The 15,397-nt window shown below is 36.3% G+C and overlaps 1 protein-coding gene across 3 annotated transcripts in view; it reads left to right on the top strand.

Moving 5' to 3' along the window:
- NEK7 (NIMA related kinase 7) overlaps positions 1-15,397 on the top strand; it is a 147,811-nt gene that overhangs the window by 94,151 nt on the left and 38,263 nt on the right. For all 3 annotated transcript variants that reach the window (XM_082857576.1, XM_082857575.1, XM_082857577.1), the window contains exons 6-7: positions 6,323-6,431; positions 7,292-7,399. In XM_082857576.1, the coding sequence (XP_082713702.1) occupies positions 6,323-6,431; positions 7,292-7,399 (217 nt within the window). The remainder of the gene's footprint in view (positions 1-6,322; positions 6,432-7,291; positions 7,400-15,397) is intronic.

Below are 15,397 nucleotides of genomic sequence, written 5' to 3'. Positions count from 1 at the left end.
GTTGTTTTTTTTTGCATTTGCAGACATATTCTTATCTGTTCTTATCCAAATTTAGAGGCTGTACTGGAAATAAAATCACTTAGAAATGTCTTTTACACTCTTGACCTTTGGATCCTTGAAGCAGTAAAATCTCCCCACCAGCACCATCTATCTTTGCTGACTCTGATTTATGGTTTAGAGGATACAGACACTGTCCATTTCAGCATCTGGCATAAAGTGTGCAGCCCAAGCCAGACCACAGGGAGAATTGCCAGCGATTCCAAATGCAGTCTGTTTCCTGCTGAATCTCTTGTATACGATTGCTATCTATCTTATTTCATACATGACTTTAGAATTATTCAGAAGTCTTAAGGTTACAGATTAGTGGTGCTATCTGAAAAAACTATACAGAATTGAATAGTCTATACATAGGTACCTACCTGCCTACATCATGCATGTACACCTGTGTGTGTGTAACCACGTAGATTTATGTCTGTGTGGTATGTATATGTAGGTGTGTTATACAGCATTATTTTTACAGAAGCAGTGTTACTGATAAAGTATCCCTTGGGTTTTCTTTGATACCTGAGAAGTTTGGTAATAAAGTAGTATTGAACTTAGGGATTTTAATAAATTGAAAATTATGTACCATAATGACCGTTATGTCGTCCTGTGAGCATAATGAAAAAGTGGTGTGTAAGTTTTGAACTATATTTACTTAGGAAAAAATAAGAAGATAATTTTCCTTCTGTTTGAAGGTAATATTGATTGAAAGCTGCCTTTATAAACCATTTACCACCACAAGCAGTAGTGCTGGTAGCTGTAGACAATTAAGTAGAGAGAAGAGGTACGGACTTCTGTCCCATTTTTCTTTGTTCAGATTTCCACTGAGAGACTTTTATTGTCTCATTATTGTTCTGCTGTCTTCCTTGTCCATTAAGAATATTGAAATATCTTTCTAACTCTCTTACTATTGTCTGGTTTAACATAACTAGAAAGAATTCATCAGAGGCAAGTGTTGCCCTCTCTGCTTGTGACCTTCCATGTCGTCCTAAAGATGGACTTCCTGCTTTTTCATCTCACCACCTCTGTCTCTAGTCCTCTAATGCAGTAGAGACAGCATCTTAAGTATTTCCAAGTATTTTCCCATGAATTTTAGGAACATGGAAGCTTCTCTTAAGAATTATCAACATGGCAGCAATGCAGGCATAATTCCTTGTAGTAATTCTGATGCATTCATATCTTTTTCATTGATTTTTTAAAATATCCTAAGTTTCCTTGACACTGATGTATGAACATTTAGAAGGCAACTTTTCAGGGGGAAAAATATTGTGACTTTATAGGAGCTTATTTTTCTTGTTTGCTAAATAAGGTCTTTTTTTTCCCCCAAGGCTTAATTACTCAGAAAAAATATCTTATCTGTTTCACATTTTCTACCATAAGATAAAATATGTTTTCCACTTCCATTATTAACCTATATGATTTTGACTTTGGGGAATGAATGGATTACATCGATGTTCTATTAAATTATAATTAGAAACAGCTGAGTACACTTAGCAGCTTTTCTAACATTTATAGGAAAGGAAAAAGACAAGTAGAGCTTGGATGAGAAATGTTTTATCAAAGAGGATAAAATTAGATGCAGATGATAAGTATTTTTAGTGATCTCCTGACTGCCAAGCCCATATTACTTGCATCTTCTAAGCAACTTAGGTTACCTAAATTTTATTCTGAGTGCCAAGGGTGAAAATATTCACACATTGCAAATTAGTATCACATACCAAAATTCTAATTGAGACATAACTATTTTATGCATTTATATAATTCCCAAAATTGGTGTATAGCAAATACTTGTACAGTTTAGTCTGTTGACACCTTCTTATGCCTTTGGAATAAAAATATTTCCATAGAAAGATTGACATATAACTGTCAATAACACTTTTAGAAGCATCCTGTCTTTTCCATCACCCAGTCCCTGTGCATTTGATTCTTTGAAATAACCACTGCAAAATATCATCTTATAAAAATGCATTATACTTACAGAAATGTTTGGGAACATAACATCCCTTCTGTTGGTAAATGGTTGACCTAATTACAAGGTCAGTTACCTTATAATTACCTAATTACAAAAATTTGACCTGTTATCTCATGTGAAGGCCATTTATAGCATTAACTGGACCTATGGGGATCTCAGAGGTATTAGGATTGTTATTTTTGCTTTGTTTTTATCAGCTGGAGATTTAAAGGACAGGACATACTAGTAAAATTTGTTATTTTTAAGTGTGAAAATGTGCCAATCAGGCATTTATTATTTGTGTTTTATTTGTAACTGAGATACCTTAGAGGCAGCAGGTGCCACACAGATCATCTCCAAGCTCTGTTTAATATAGTGAGGACACAGAGGCCCAGCAAGGTTAAGCGGCTTCTTCAAGGTCACACAGCCATTACTGTCAAGAATCAGGTCTGTTATTAAAGGCGCATATGGATTCTGTGAGTGGCACATGAAACATCTGATGACACCCCCAAGCAGGAAATAGTTCCTCATAGTGAACATAAATTACTTACTTCCTCCTGTGAGATACTTGGAAGAGATGGAAAACAGCTGATGCCTGCAATGCCAGTTCTCATATAACTTCATTATTTCTTGTTATTTAATTACCATTTCTCCTAATTTTCTTCAAGAATGACTTGCCTGACAGGATTGTTATTTGTTGTCTTTTTGGTTTTGTTTTTAACTACAGCAGTATGTTGTTTCCAAAGGATGTTGGTATATGGTTCCCAGGACCAGCACACAATTGTGGGTCCCCTTGTTGACAAATGACTAGGAATTTCTAGGCGGCAGAACAGAGCATTACACTCAGTGCAGGGCCCTGCATGAATGTATGGGCCGCACACCTGTGAAGCTGGCACTCTGGTTCTTGGTGTTTTGTCTGAAACTTTCTTGTTAAAAATTAATATACCAGACTACGGGCTTAAATATTTTGATACACTATAGAGATTAACTTTTTTTTTTGATCCAACAAGATAATTTTCTGTTCTTTCTCTGTTGATGAGTTTATGCTGGGTAATACTGTTAAATTTTTTTCCCAAGATTTCCTGAGGAGGAATGCTAGAGTTATAAAACTTAGAAATAAATGTATGTGCTGTTTGGAGTAGTGGTGTCTAGATTCAGGAACCAAGTGACCCCAAAACTGATACTTGATAAGCAGTGCCCACTATGTAATTTGGTCTGGGGCATTTAATTTGTAGGAGGATGTTTGACAATTTAAAAAAAAGATGTGACTATTTTCCAAAAATCTTTGAATGGAAGCAGCTTGCATCAGCTAGCCTCTTTTATATTAATACACATCATTCAGTGACATTGCACATGTTTTACCAGGGATGCTGAATTTCACCTAAGTGAGATGCTGGTAATCTTTTTATACATAAATGAGAATATAATATAACCTGATGTTTGTATATGCATTTTACATGTACCCTGGCTGCCTTTTTTGTTACATCTTTTCTTTTGATGTGAATAATGTTCAGTGTATATTTGAATAATGTTGATGGAGATAGAAAAATATGCTTTTAAAGTAAACAGTATTTGAAGCTTTGCATAGAAAAAAGATGAACGTACCTTTGAAAAAAAGACTAAATAATAATTCTGTCCAAGTGGTTAGGTATATCTGAGTGCTAATTTCTGTCTTTTCATGACTTTTTAGATATTTTATTTTCAGATATAAAAAGTTAAAATTCTATTTTATAACATAAATATAGTAAAAATGACATATCCTGTAATATCCAGAAATCTTTATTACTACTAACGTTTAAAAATTATTTATTGCTTTATTAAAAACTTACCACATGACAAATAAATGTACATTTTTAATTTCTGTGTATTGGTATTAGATTTTTTCCAAATCTAGAGCTGAATATTTATGTGGGACTGTCTTTTTTCAAAAGAAAGATAGGATTTTTGAACAGTAATGCTATTTAACTGGATAATTAACTTTTAAAAGATATGTATATATTAGAATAAGTTAAGAAAAGGTGGTTCTTTTTTTTAATACATTGGCATTTTGTAAGTTCCTCCTTTGTAGTGCTAATATAAATTTTACCAGTAGTAAAAAGAATTCAAATTTGTGTTGCCTTTTTTCTGTTCATCCTCTTTTTAAGAGATAGCCAACAGTGCCACCATCAGAACAGACAGCCTTTTCTCATCATAAGTATTGGTTTCCTCAAAAAAAAAAAAAAAAAAAACAAAATCTACACTGAAGGATGGTTGAAAAACTGCATGTGTTTAAACAGACACATAAAAAATATTGGGAGATAACCAATGACGTAATGAAACTGCTTTTGATTTATTTTACGATCCAGTCAAATTCCTAAAATTATTCTTCAGAAACATGTTAGGAATTTAGATAGTTACATTTGGCCAAGTCATTCCGTCTCGGTAGCATTATATTGATGCCAGTTTATTGTTATCACCTTTAATTTGTTATTGAAAGAAACGATCCTAAACAAGAATATGAAAACATGAAAATAGTCAGACTATCTTGGCCTGGTTACATCTTCCATTTTGAGGGCAATTTTTTCATTCTGCCCTTTCCTTTATATATGACTTATTTTTTAATAATGGAACTTTAAAGGTAAATTGTCAAGTTAATTATAATACGGTGGTTTCAGAATCTATATTAAAGCATAAGCTGCTTCTTTCATGGTCTGATACTTACATGATACGGTATATTTATTTTTGAATGAAAAGAAACCTGGTCCCCATCTTCCTGTTGACATCAAACAGTCTTCTGATATGCTAATCCAGAGTGAGGGAAAGCACATAGACTGGCTTTATTTGGAGTCATTCCAAATCTGAAAGAATATTATGTGTATAGAACTGATTTTGCAGCATTGCCCCCATAGAATGAAAACCGATGCTGACACAGTCTGCAATTAATAAGACTTAACGTTGAAACATGATATGGGAGGTTTTCACCATTTTAGTATTAACCCTGATTTGCTTTTTAATATCCTGGTCATCTAATTGTTATTTGTTTTTTTGCTACTGATGTAATAGCTATTGAAATTGCTAATAAGTTCATTCCTATAGTATGTGTTCCAATAAAGATTAACCTAAAGTGATTCGCTTTTCCTTAAAGATTTATCCTTTGATGTATTGAGTGCATATGAGACAGTAAATATAATCCTTTGCTAAGTATGAAGTAGGGATACAGGCAGATTTGTTTCCCTGTATTGTTTTTCCTTTCAGCCTGCCCTCAACTGGTCACAGGGGTAGGAACTGACACAGCTCATTATTTTGGAATCATCTGAAGTATCATTCTCCATATTCAATAACAAAAGAAATCAAATTAGTTGAACTTTCAAAAATGTCAAGTCACCAGATAAAGTGCATTAAAGCACGTATTTAAATGTCGATGTCTATTAATAAATGTATATCTTAAAAAGTTAAAATTGTCTGAAAATTTGTCTAAATGAAATACTTCTTCATGTTGGTCATTTATAGATTTTGCTAAGTAGAAAACCAATTACACTTTTGTTTTTGAAAAATAATTTTTATGTAAAGAATCTTTATAAATCTTATGAAGCTACGAACTGTGTTCTTGAATCAGCATATTATTAGTATATTCTTCTAGCAAAGGTAATGTAGAAAAACGGGCATGAATATGTACCTTTGGTTTTGCAGTTATTTAGTTATTGCCCTCTTACGCGTGATGGCCCACTCCTTCCAAGCTAGCATATTTACACTCAGCTTTTTTTGTCCTGGTCTCCCTGTAATGTTTTGCTCCCATATTTCGTTTCATTCGTTCAAAGCAAAGTGCAAGTTTGACTTGGAGTATGCAGTGGAAATATTCATGAAAACTTTTCACATAAATCCCTTTTATTTATTTAAGTTTTAATAAATTAAGTGATATTTCAAATCACCAAGGATGGTTCAATATTTAAAGGAATTCTACTTCACTACCTTCTGTCAAGAGAAGGACTATCTTGTAATGAACATAATCACCTCCATGTCTCTAGACTCTTTTATTCCGGCTATTCTTAAAATAAAATCTGACATCCTCCTTTTAGGATAAGAAATTACTTTATGTGGATGTTAATTTTTTGAAATAGATGGACACCACAAAGACGTAGCATGATATGGCTTGTGCTGACCTTAGATACAATAGGGGGAGACGTTTAAGCCATTGTGTCCGGTAAAAATCTTGGTATCCTTTCACTATGGAAAATCATGTTTTTTAGCTGGTAATAGGTAGATTAAAGTAGGTGTTTTTCTGACTGAAGTCAGAATCTAGTCTGAAGATAATTTCTGTTTTTAAAATCTTATTTAAAATTTTTTAAACAGCATTTTAAGAAACAAAAGAGGCTAATTCCTGAAAGGACTGTTTGGAAGTACTTCGTGCAGCTGTGCAGTGCACTGGAGCACATGCATTCTCGACGAGTCATGCACCGGGGTGAGTTCAGTCATGAGTAACTTTTAGTGTTGGTGTCAACGATGCACAGTATCAGGCTTTCCCAGGTAATTTATTTCCAAGTTTTGATTTTACTAGAATGATAAGCCTTTAAGTGAAGACTACTTGGTTTTTTTTTAAAATAAGAATTAGTTATTTTTCTGTTTGACTTTTTTTTTTTTTTTTTTTTACTGATTATGTTGGTAAAAGAAAAAAATTAGATGCAGGAAAGCAGTTGAACATGCATAAGGAAGAGTTTTTTTTGTTTTTTTTTAATGAACTATACATTACAGCTATTTAGATTTTTAATGTTCAGCATTCACTGTTAATATATTTATAGTTATCAGTCAAATGGTTAGGTGGAATGTATGAAGGTTACATCACTAAGGCATTAATCCCTTGATTTGGGGGTTTGAACAATTTCAGTACAATTTACTTAAGCAATTAAAATTTCTGAGGTCATCTAAGTAAAGAATTACCTGTGTCAGTTATGATTTTATATTTTGTGTAAACATGTCAATAAATTGCTCTTTAGTTGGATATTCTATTTGAAATTGATATAAGAAGGGCACAAATTTATTTTGTGCTTTGAATGTCACAGAAGTTTATTTGAAAATGGAAAACAAAATACATTTTAAATGAAAATGAATAGTGATCATCCTGCATTGATGATTATCTGTCATGGGACTGAGACTCAGAAATATTAGGCTATATGAAAATTACTCAAAATAATTGGTTAAAAATTCAAACTGACTTTCATTTTTGAGATATATTTTAAATTCAACAATGAGAAGTGTTTTTTAATCCCTTGAATATACCTAAACTGACATCATCTTTCACCTGATCCCTTCATTTATTCACAGATATAAAACCAGCTAATGTGTTCATTACAGCCACTGGGGTCGTCAAACTTGGAGATCTTGGGCTTGGTCGGTTTTTTAGCTCCAAAACCACAGCTGCACATTCTTTAGGTAAGAGACACAGTATAATTTCATTCGGTTATCTACCCCCCTTCCCCCCACCCCGCCCATATGGTTAAAAATGTAAGGGATGTACAGATTACATGCTAGCTTTTATAGTCTAAATAAAACTATTTTAAAAATCATCAGGTCCTGAGCTGAAACCTGTCAGGTATAATGTGTCCATTCATGTGACAGTTGGATACTTCTGTTAATTTGACCCTCAGGCAGGCATTTAGTAAAAGAAAATGCCAATGAACAAATCTAGTTTTAACCATTGCCATGGATCCTTCCTTTTTCTTTTACATTAATAATATTAATATGAAGAATAAACCGTATCTTGAAAAAGGACCTCACCTGACCATTTAAAGATACTATAGTTGTTTGTAAATGTTTATTTATTAAAGTAACATACATGGTTGTGATTGCTGTAGAGGGGGGACCTAGAGATGATCTGTGGCTAAGGAGGAAGATATTCCCCTAAGTTATAAAGTAGAAGATGCTTGTAATTTATTCATTCTAGAGCTGATAATATACGAGTGTCCTTTGTACCTAAAATAGAACTGAATGTAGCTATTACAACATTATATTAATGGAAAGAAGGTTGTCCAGTTTAGAAACAATAATTACTAGGACGAAATAATTTTTAAATTGAATAACTTAAAGGGAGTGTTAGAGCTTCTCCTGAGACTCTTCAAATCATATTGTCCCCTTGTAATATGACTTTGTCAAAATGGTAACAACCAAAATAAAACAAGGATTAAGATAAAAATAAGTTGGCTTTAATTTAATGATGCCCTATCTTTGGTGAAAGATGAAATCATTGAAAACAATTGATTTTTTGGATAAAATTATTGTTTTTAAATGAGAAATAAAACAATTTTAAATGGCTTGATGGGGAATAAGTGAGTTACACTAAATAATGATGTTATGAAACGAGCATCTGAATTAGTTGACTGGACATTTTTAAATGGCTTTGACATAAAGGTCCTGTGTGGCCTTGAACCTGTCGTTTAATTCTTCTGTATATAGGATAGTGTGTGGCACATAAGTGGGCACCTGATCAGTCTTTGCTGAATGACAAGATATTGGGTCCTAGATTAAGAAGTGGTGGGAAGATAATACTTTACCCTTTACACAGAGTTTCAGTTTTGTCCAGTACTTTAAGAAAATAAAATTTCAACTGATGCCGAGTAACAATGTTTTAGTTTTCTCTTTCACTTTACATTTATTCTTGCAGAACATTACAGTTTTTTCAGGATAGGAAAATTTGATATGAAGTTCCATAAGAAATGCATAAATTTGCAGAGCACTTTAATAAAGTTTTATTTGGAAGTTCCAACTCTGACAATGCAAATAGTAGAGGATTTCTGTGAAGAAAACTTTAGATTGTTCCAAGCCAGTGCCACTGATCGTTAGGGAAGATAACGTGTTCACTGTTACTCATCTGAACGGAATATCCTAACAGCACTCTGTTGTTAATCTACTTAGAAATGCTAGGTTACAGTTACACATGCACACACATACAGGCACACAGGCACAACTGCACGTATCCATGCTCCTGCACACATATATGTATTGTGTAATTGCTGCTTTGCAGGCTGTCGCTCTGAGCATGCCGTAGTTGCCTGACCCTAAGTATCCAGCATACTGTGTGAAAACCAAATCTCAACAGTTTAGGAAATGGGCCTCTTTAGCTTGCCTGTCTCTGCCTCTTACAAAAGTCCTCAGTGGGGTTTACAAACGTGTATGCATGTCTTAGATTTAGGTGATGTGTTATTATATGATATAGAGGGTAAAAATTTAATAGATTTAATAATTCATTAAGAATTTCTAACGTCAGTTTTTATCTAAATCAATTCACTTAGGGTCATGTAGTTTGTGTGTGTGTGTGTGTGTGTGTGTGTGTGTGTGTGTGTGTGTGTATGGACACACACACATATAAATGGGGATGCCCATAATTATAAAACATTCTGAGATACACCTGAAGTACAGACAGTGAGGAAGTAGCAATGAGACTGATTTGTTGGATGAATGAATCAATAGAAAAATAATTTGTTTCACAAGTATTTTTGTTTTCCATGTTATTTGGAGAAAAATATTCTTAAAATAAGAAAACATGCTTTATTCCTGCCTATCTTCTCTGTGAAGTAAAGATTTTGATGGTTTGAAACTGAAGTTCACTAAGCAAAGTACGTTGAACATCAAGAATTAAAGTTTGAACTCTAGCCTACCAAGGTATTTGGACCCAATAAAAATCCTATGTAGGAGGATCAGGAAAACTCTTTGCTAACAAAGAATATGTATAAAATAACAAGGACAGAAATTGTGACATAGATTTATGTTTGTTGACAAGTTGACCCTAATTTTTGCTTTTAAAGAATTATTGCCCTCCTGTGTTACTGACATATATTTTTATTTTTAAGAGCAAATTTAAAAGATTGCTTTTAAAATAAACAATAAGGATGTATAGTGCAGCATAGGGAAATTTAGCCATTATTTTGTAATAACTTTAAATGGAGTATAATCTGTAAAAATATTGAAACACTGTATTGTACACTGGAAATTTATAATATATAAATTATAATATAATAAAAAATAAAAGATTGCTTTTATTTTTCCAAAAAGTACTTGAAAATGTGGCCACCTATACAAATTTATTTTGCTCACAGGAAATATGATAAACTGTATGTTTTACAGTATGTTGATTTTTTTTCTGATTTTGCTGAGGATTAAATCTGTAGGGCATGATTTATTTATTCACAGTGCAGGTTTAAATATTAGTGAAACTACAAATGAATGAGACCTGTATATCGTTCATAAAGGAAAATCCGAATAAGATTACTTTGAATGAAGTCTGTTCTGATGCCAAATTTTGTTTAATTTTGTAAAGGAGATTTTTTTCAGGAATTTAATTCAAAAAGGCAAAAATACCTAGGATTTTAGAAATATCTTGTTGTAGTAACAGATTTATACTTTGTTTATTTCAAAATACATTTTTTTAAAAAATCAAAGATTTTTCACTTATTTTTATTCAATCATTAGTAAGGAACACACTTCCAAATTTTTTTGTATTTAACAATCCTTAAGAGATTGTCAAGTCCTTGAATTTTTCAGTTGTCTCTTCAGTTTCTATCTCTTTTTTTTTTTTTTTTTTTTTTTTTTTTTGCGGTACGCGGGCCTCTCACTGTTGTGGCCTCTCCCGTTGTGGAGCACAGGCTCTGAACGCACAGGCTCAGCGGCCATGGCTCACAGGCCCAGCTGCTCCGCGGCATGCGGGATCTTCCTGGACCGGGGCACGAACCCGTGTCCCCTGCATCGGCAGGCGGACTCTCAACCACTGCGCCACCAGGGAAGCCCTCTATCTCTTATTTGTATCATTTAATTACATGGTAACATATCGACATGCAATAAAATCTCTGGTTCTCTCACATTTTCTGTAGGAAATGAAGTTGTGTAGGTGGCCACGTTTCCAGTCAGTTTTCACAACCAGTTTTTTAACTAAGGAGTATGTCAACATAGAATAATAATAATTCCTTAAATTCAGGGTTAAAATTACAGATACCAAATCTGATGTTGCTGGATGTTCAGACCATGTTCAGTTCTTCAAAATTGAAAAAAAAAAAAATCTCAGAGGCCTTTAGTTTTTCTTCTGCTCCCACCACACACAGTGTCTCCCAGTCTATCCACTTTCTGTCCTGTCCTCCTTAATCCACAACAACTTCATGTTTGGACTAGGAAAGTATCCTCCCTTGTTTGTAATAATCCTTCCCCAAAGACATTATCTGATCATGTTACTTCCTCCAAATATTTGACTGTTCCCTGTGGCCTAAAGAATATCGTGAGAAGTCCTTGGCTTCGCGTTTGGGGTCCTCTAGGTCGGTGTCCGCTGGCCCACTTCCGTCTTTGGCTACCCACCTACCTATGATGTCCGCCGTGCTTTTCCTCTTGCCTTGTTCTGAACGTGAGACAGAACAGAGGACACTTGGATTTACCTGCCCATTCTTCTGTAGGACCCTGAACAAGCCCTTCATTCACTTTTCCCAGGTTCAGTTTCCTGGTTTCTAAAAATGGAAATGTGGGTAATAACCATCCTATGTCAAGCAACCCCTAACCTAATGATAAAATGAACGCAAACATGTTTTCTGAACACTGCAAGTTGCTGTATGAACGTGAAGTTGCTTATGTTCACATGACAGTGGTGTGGGGAGAAGAGGAGAGGGAAGTCATGTGAAATTTATTTATTCTGTTGAAATACCTGAACTGATTCATTCAAAGATACAGGTGCTAAATCAACTAAAGTTGATTTCCCAACTCATTAATGGGTGATAACCTGCAACTGGGAAAACATTAGTCTGTGTTTACAGTACTTTCATGCTGTTCCATTAACTTAAAGACAGATTCCCATTTTTCTGCCTTCTCCTTGTAGACCTTCTGCTGTCCTGCTCTCTGGCCAGTTCGTTTGGTCAGACGTAGTGCAGTCATTTACAGAGTTGCCTGTGCTCCTGGAGGTGGGGAGTAATGTTCCTGATTGTTCTGTACAGTTTGCAGCCGTTCAGCTCCCTGAGGTCCTCGCAGGAGGACGTGAGCCATGGATGCAAACTGTTTCCCTTCTAGAGCCCAGGAGACTGAGGCATAGGAGGCGAACGGGCTTTGCACCTGGAAACCAGTGAGGCGAGCTTCCCCAGTCTGCGGTCCCTCTCCCACCCGGCACTGTATGTTTTTGCTGTATCCGGACCTTGTGGCGTTTTCCCTGACTCTGCCACTGTTTTCTGACTTGTTACTTCCCTCCGTCGGGGTTACCTTATCCCGCTGTGCACATAGCTGAGGGGCCCGCAGGTGAAAGTGCAATTTGCCCCCATCCTGCACTTGACTGTTCTGCATGCCCAAGACTCAGAAGTAAATCGGGACGGAAGTCTTTCTTACAACCATTCTGTCTACCAGCAACTGGGGCTGATATTTCTAAGGAAACGGCTCTTCTAGACTGAAAACTAAAACTTCACCAAAACCTGTGAAGTAGGAACATGGCAGTCAAGGTGCAATTTTTCTCATGTCACCTTGGATTATTTAAAAATAATCCAAATACATGATTGTTAGTCAAACCATATCGAACTGCCCTAATTTCCTGTGATAATGACCCAGAGGAATCGTCCACGGCTACTAAATATCAACAGCAAACGTAGCAGTGAATATGTGCACAGCATTTATTATTTGCAGGCAGTTTTAAAGCACATTTTCTCCTCTGTGCCTTCATGTTGTGTGGGGCTAGGGTGGGGATTACCGAGCTCTCTGTGTTTAATACTGAACCTGAGCCCCCCACACACCATCCCTACGGTTCCTGATCCTTTATCCTATTTTCATTTTTCTGTTTTTCCTGTAGGACTTTGTATCTTCGAATATGCTGTGTTACTCACTTATTACGCTTAGTGCTTTCTGTCTTTCTGCCTCAGCCATGTGGAAGCTTCATGAGGACCGGGTTCTTCATGTTTTTGGTTCTCTGATGTATCTCAGATGTGTAGGAGAGGGCATTGCACATAGTAGATGCTCAGTGCATACTGATCAAATGAATTAGAGACAGGCTACACATCAAAGGATGGATTTAACTAAATATATCAGTAAGTATAGGTTAGATTATGCCGCAGGAAGAAACAATAACAGCATTTAGTTGCTTAGCACTGAAGCGTATTATTTCTCTGGTCACCCGGAGTCAGCTGTGGGCCCCCATGTGGGTCCCGGTGGCCGCCCTCCAGGTGGTCACTTGGCATTTCAGGGGGCTTCAGCCTTGTGTGATCTTCATGAGACGAAGAGATCCTGGAGAATCACTTACTGGCTCTTAGTTAAGTCTTTCTACTTGAGTGTAACACATTAATTCCCGTTCGTATTTTATTGGCTACAACAAGTCTCGTGGCCGCATCCATCTTAAAGGAGTGGATGAATAATTCTCGCAGGTGTTCAGGAAGAGGAGAACCGAAAACAGTGAAGGTGAGCGCTGTCCCCCTTCATTGTCCATGAGATGAAGGAAACATACCTCATTCATTTGTTTATGTGGTTTGCACTCCTTCTCTCCTTGTTTATTTTTGTGACATACTTGTAGCTATTGCACCTGAAGGGTAATTAGCTCTCTTGATGGGATTGTGTGCCCGGTGGGGGTGGGGGGAGGAAGAGGGAGCCATGGATAGCCTTAGGGAGTGTCCATCATTCTGAATTAGGAGATTCTGAGCAGAGAGATTATTTTTAAATCCAGAATGATTCATGAGGTGTGCTAGAGTATTGGTCCTTGGTGAGTTTTCTCTTGATCAATAAATCTGTAGTTTTCCCTCCTGGATGTACTTGTGATAGGGACCTTATTTTGGCCAATTTAAAACATTTATAATAATAATTATTACTCACCAAACTTCAAACACCAGCTGTGGACTGAGTGCCATGTAGCACATGAACTGCTTTCTCTTCTGCATCTCTAATTCAAATCTTTAAAGTGGTTGTGATTACCTGGTTTAGGGTCCTTATCAGTTAGTGAACAACCAGAGCTCTTTTAAATGATAAAAGATCACCATTTTATTATTTTATTCTTCTTATGGTAAATGTATTGGCTTCTACCCCCCCCCCCAAAAAAATACCTTCAAAGAATGTACCTCATCCCATCCCCAGACTGTCCAGTGAACTCGTAGAGGTCGAGGATGCTTTAGACCACAAGCATTTCCTGTGGGGTTCTTGGCCTGTGGCTGGCTCGGCACGTGGAATTGGCCCACGTGACGCGTGAATGAATCGTCAGTGCATTTGTATTTCTTTCCTATTGGTGCCCTAACAAATTCCCACAAATGCAGTGGCTTAAACCAACAGATTTATTATTTTTGCAGTCCTGTAGGTCAGAATTCCAACATGGCTCTCACCCGGCTAACATCAGGGTGCCTGCAGAATTGCATTTTTTTCTGGAGCTTCGAGGGGTGACTTATCCGGGTTGTTGGCAGAATCCAGGTCTTCGGTGTTGCCAGACCCAGGCCCCTTTTTCCTTCCTGTGTCCTCCCGAGGCTGCCTCACCTTCTGAAGCTGCCCTCATTGGCTTCTCCCTCCTTCCTCCATCTTCAAGTCCCGCAGTGGCAGGTGGAGACCCTCTCACACTTGGAATCTCCCCTGCCCCTGCCCTTGCAAATGTCACGGACAGGCCAGGGTAGTCTCCCTAGCTTCAGGTCCCTTTGCCGTGTGATGTGACGTTCGCGGCGTAACACCAGGTGCCAAAGTGCTGCCCGCCTCCCCAGATTAGTCGGCCTGATGGCTGCAGAGTCTTTGGTGTCCTCCTCTAAAGCCCAGTAAGGTGACATGGTTTAAAAGTCAGAGGTTTTAATGGAAGTTCACAGTACTGAAATTAAGCACTTTCTTTTTTAGACAGATGTCTTAACGTTAAAATTTCCCATTTTTAATTATAGACTTTCATCAGTGATATGTGTTTACTTTTCAAGGGAGAAAATACCACACTTGCATTCATGTAAGTTTTGCAGGCAAGTCCTTTTCTATCATTACTATTAGTTTATTAACAGTTCTTTTTTTTTTTAATTATTTACAAAAGCTTGTTTAATCCTCAAGGGTCGTCTCTCCTTTGTGCCAGTCTTGCTTTTGAGTGCCTTGCCTCCTCATGGACAGAAACAGAAAGCAATTTTAACAAAACTTAATTAGAAAAATTAAACTGCCATAAGATATAACCACATTATGTACTCCAAAGGTATATGTAAGTAATTAAGGGTAGTTATCTGCTATTCAAGCAAATCTATTTGCATCAAAGTTGCATTTATTATTTACAATGAAGTGTTTCCTGTCTGACGGCTTGCTCTAGTGAAAAGGAGAAAAAAAAAAACAAAACGGCTTAATCATGTTCTAATATGGCATTTTACTTGCTTTCTTAATGTCTCCCGGAAGAGCAAAGATAGTTTCCTTTTTGCATGTACGTGTGTGATTTAGTTATTATATATGCTTGTTGTACCTCCTGAGGATGGAATAGATTTTTACAAAGAGCTG

This window comes from Leucopleurus acutus, assembly GCF_964270905.1.
Source record: "Leucopleurus acutus genome assembly, chromosome: 2".
NCBI lineage: Eukaryota > Metazoa > Chordata > Mammalia > Artiodactyla > Delphinidae > Leucopleurus > Leucopleurus acutus.
The sequence above is the reverse complement of the archived record's forward strand: the minus strand, read 5'-3'. Positions and strand labels throughout refer to the sequence as shown.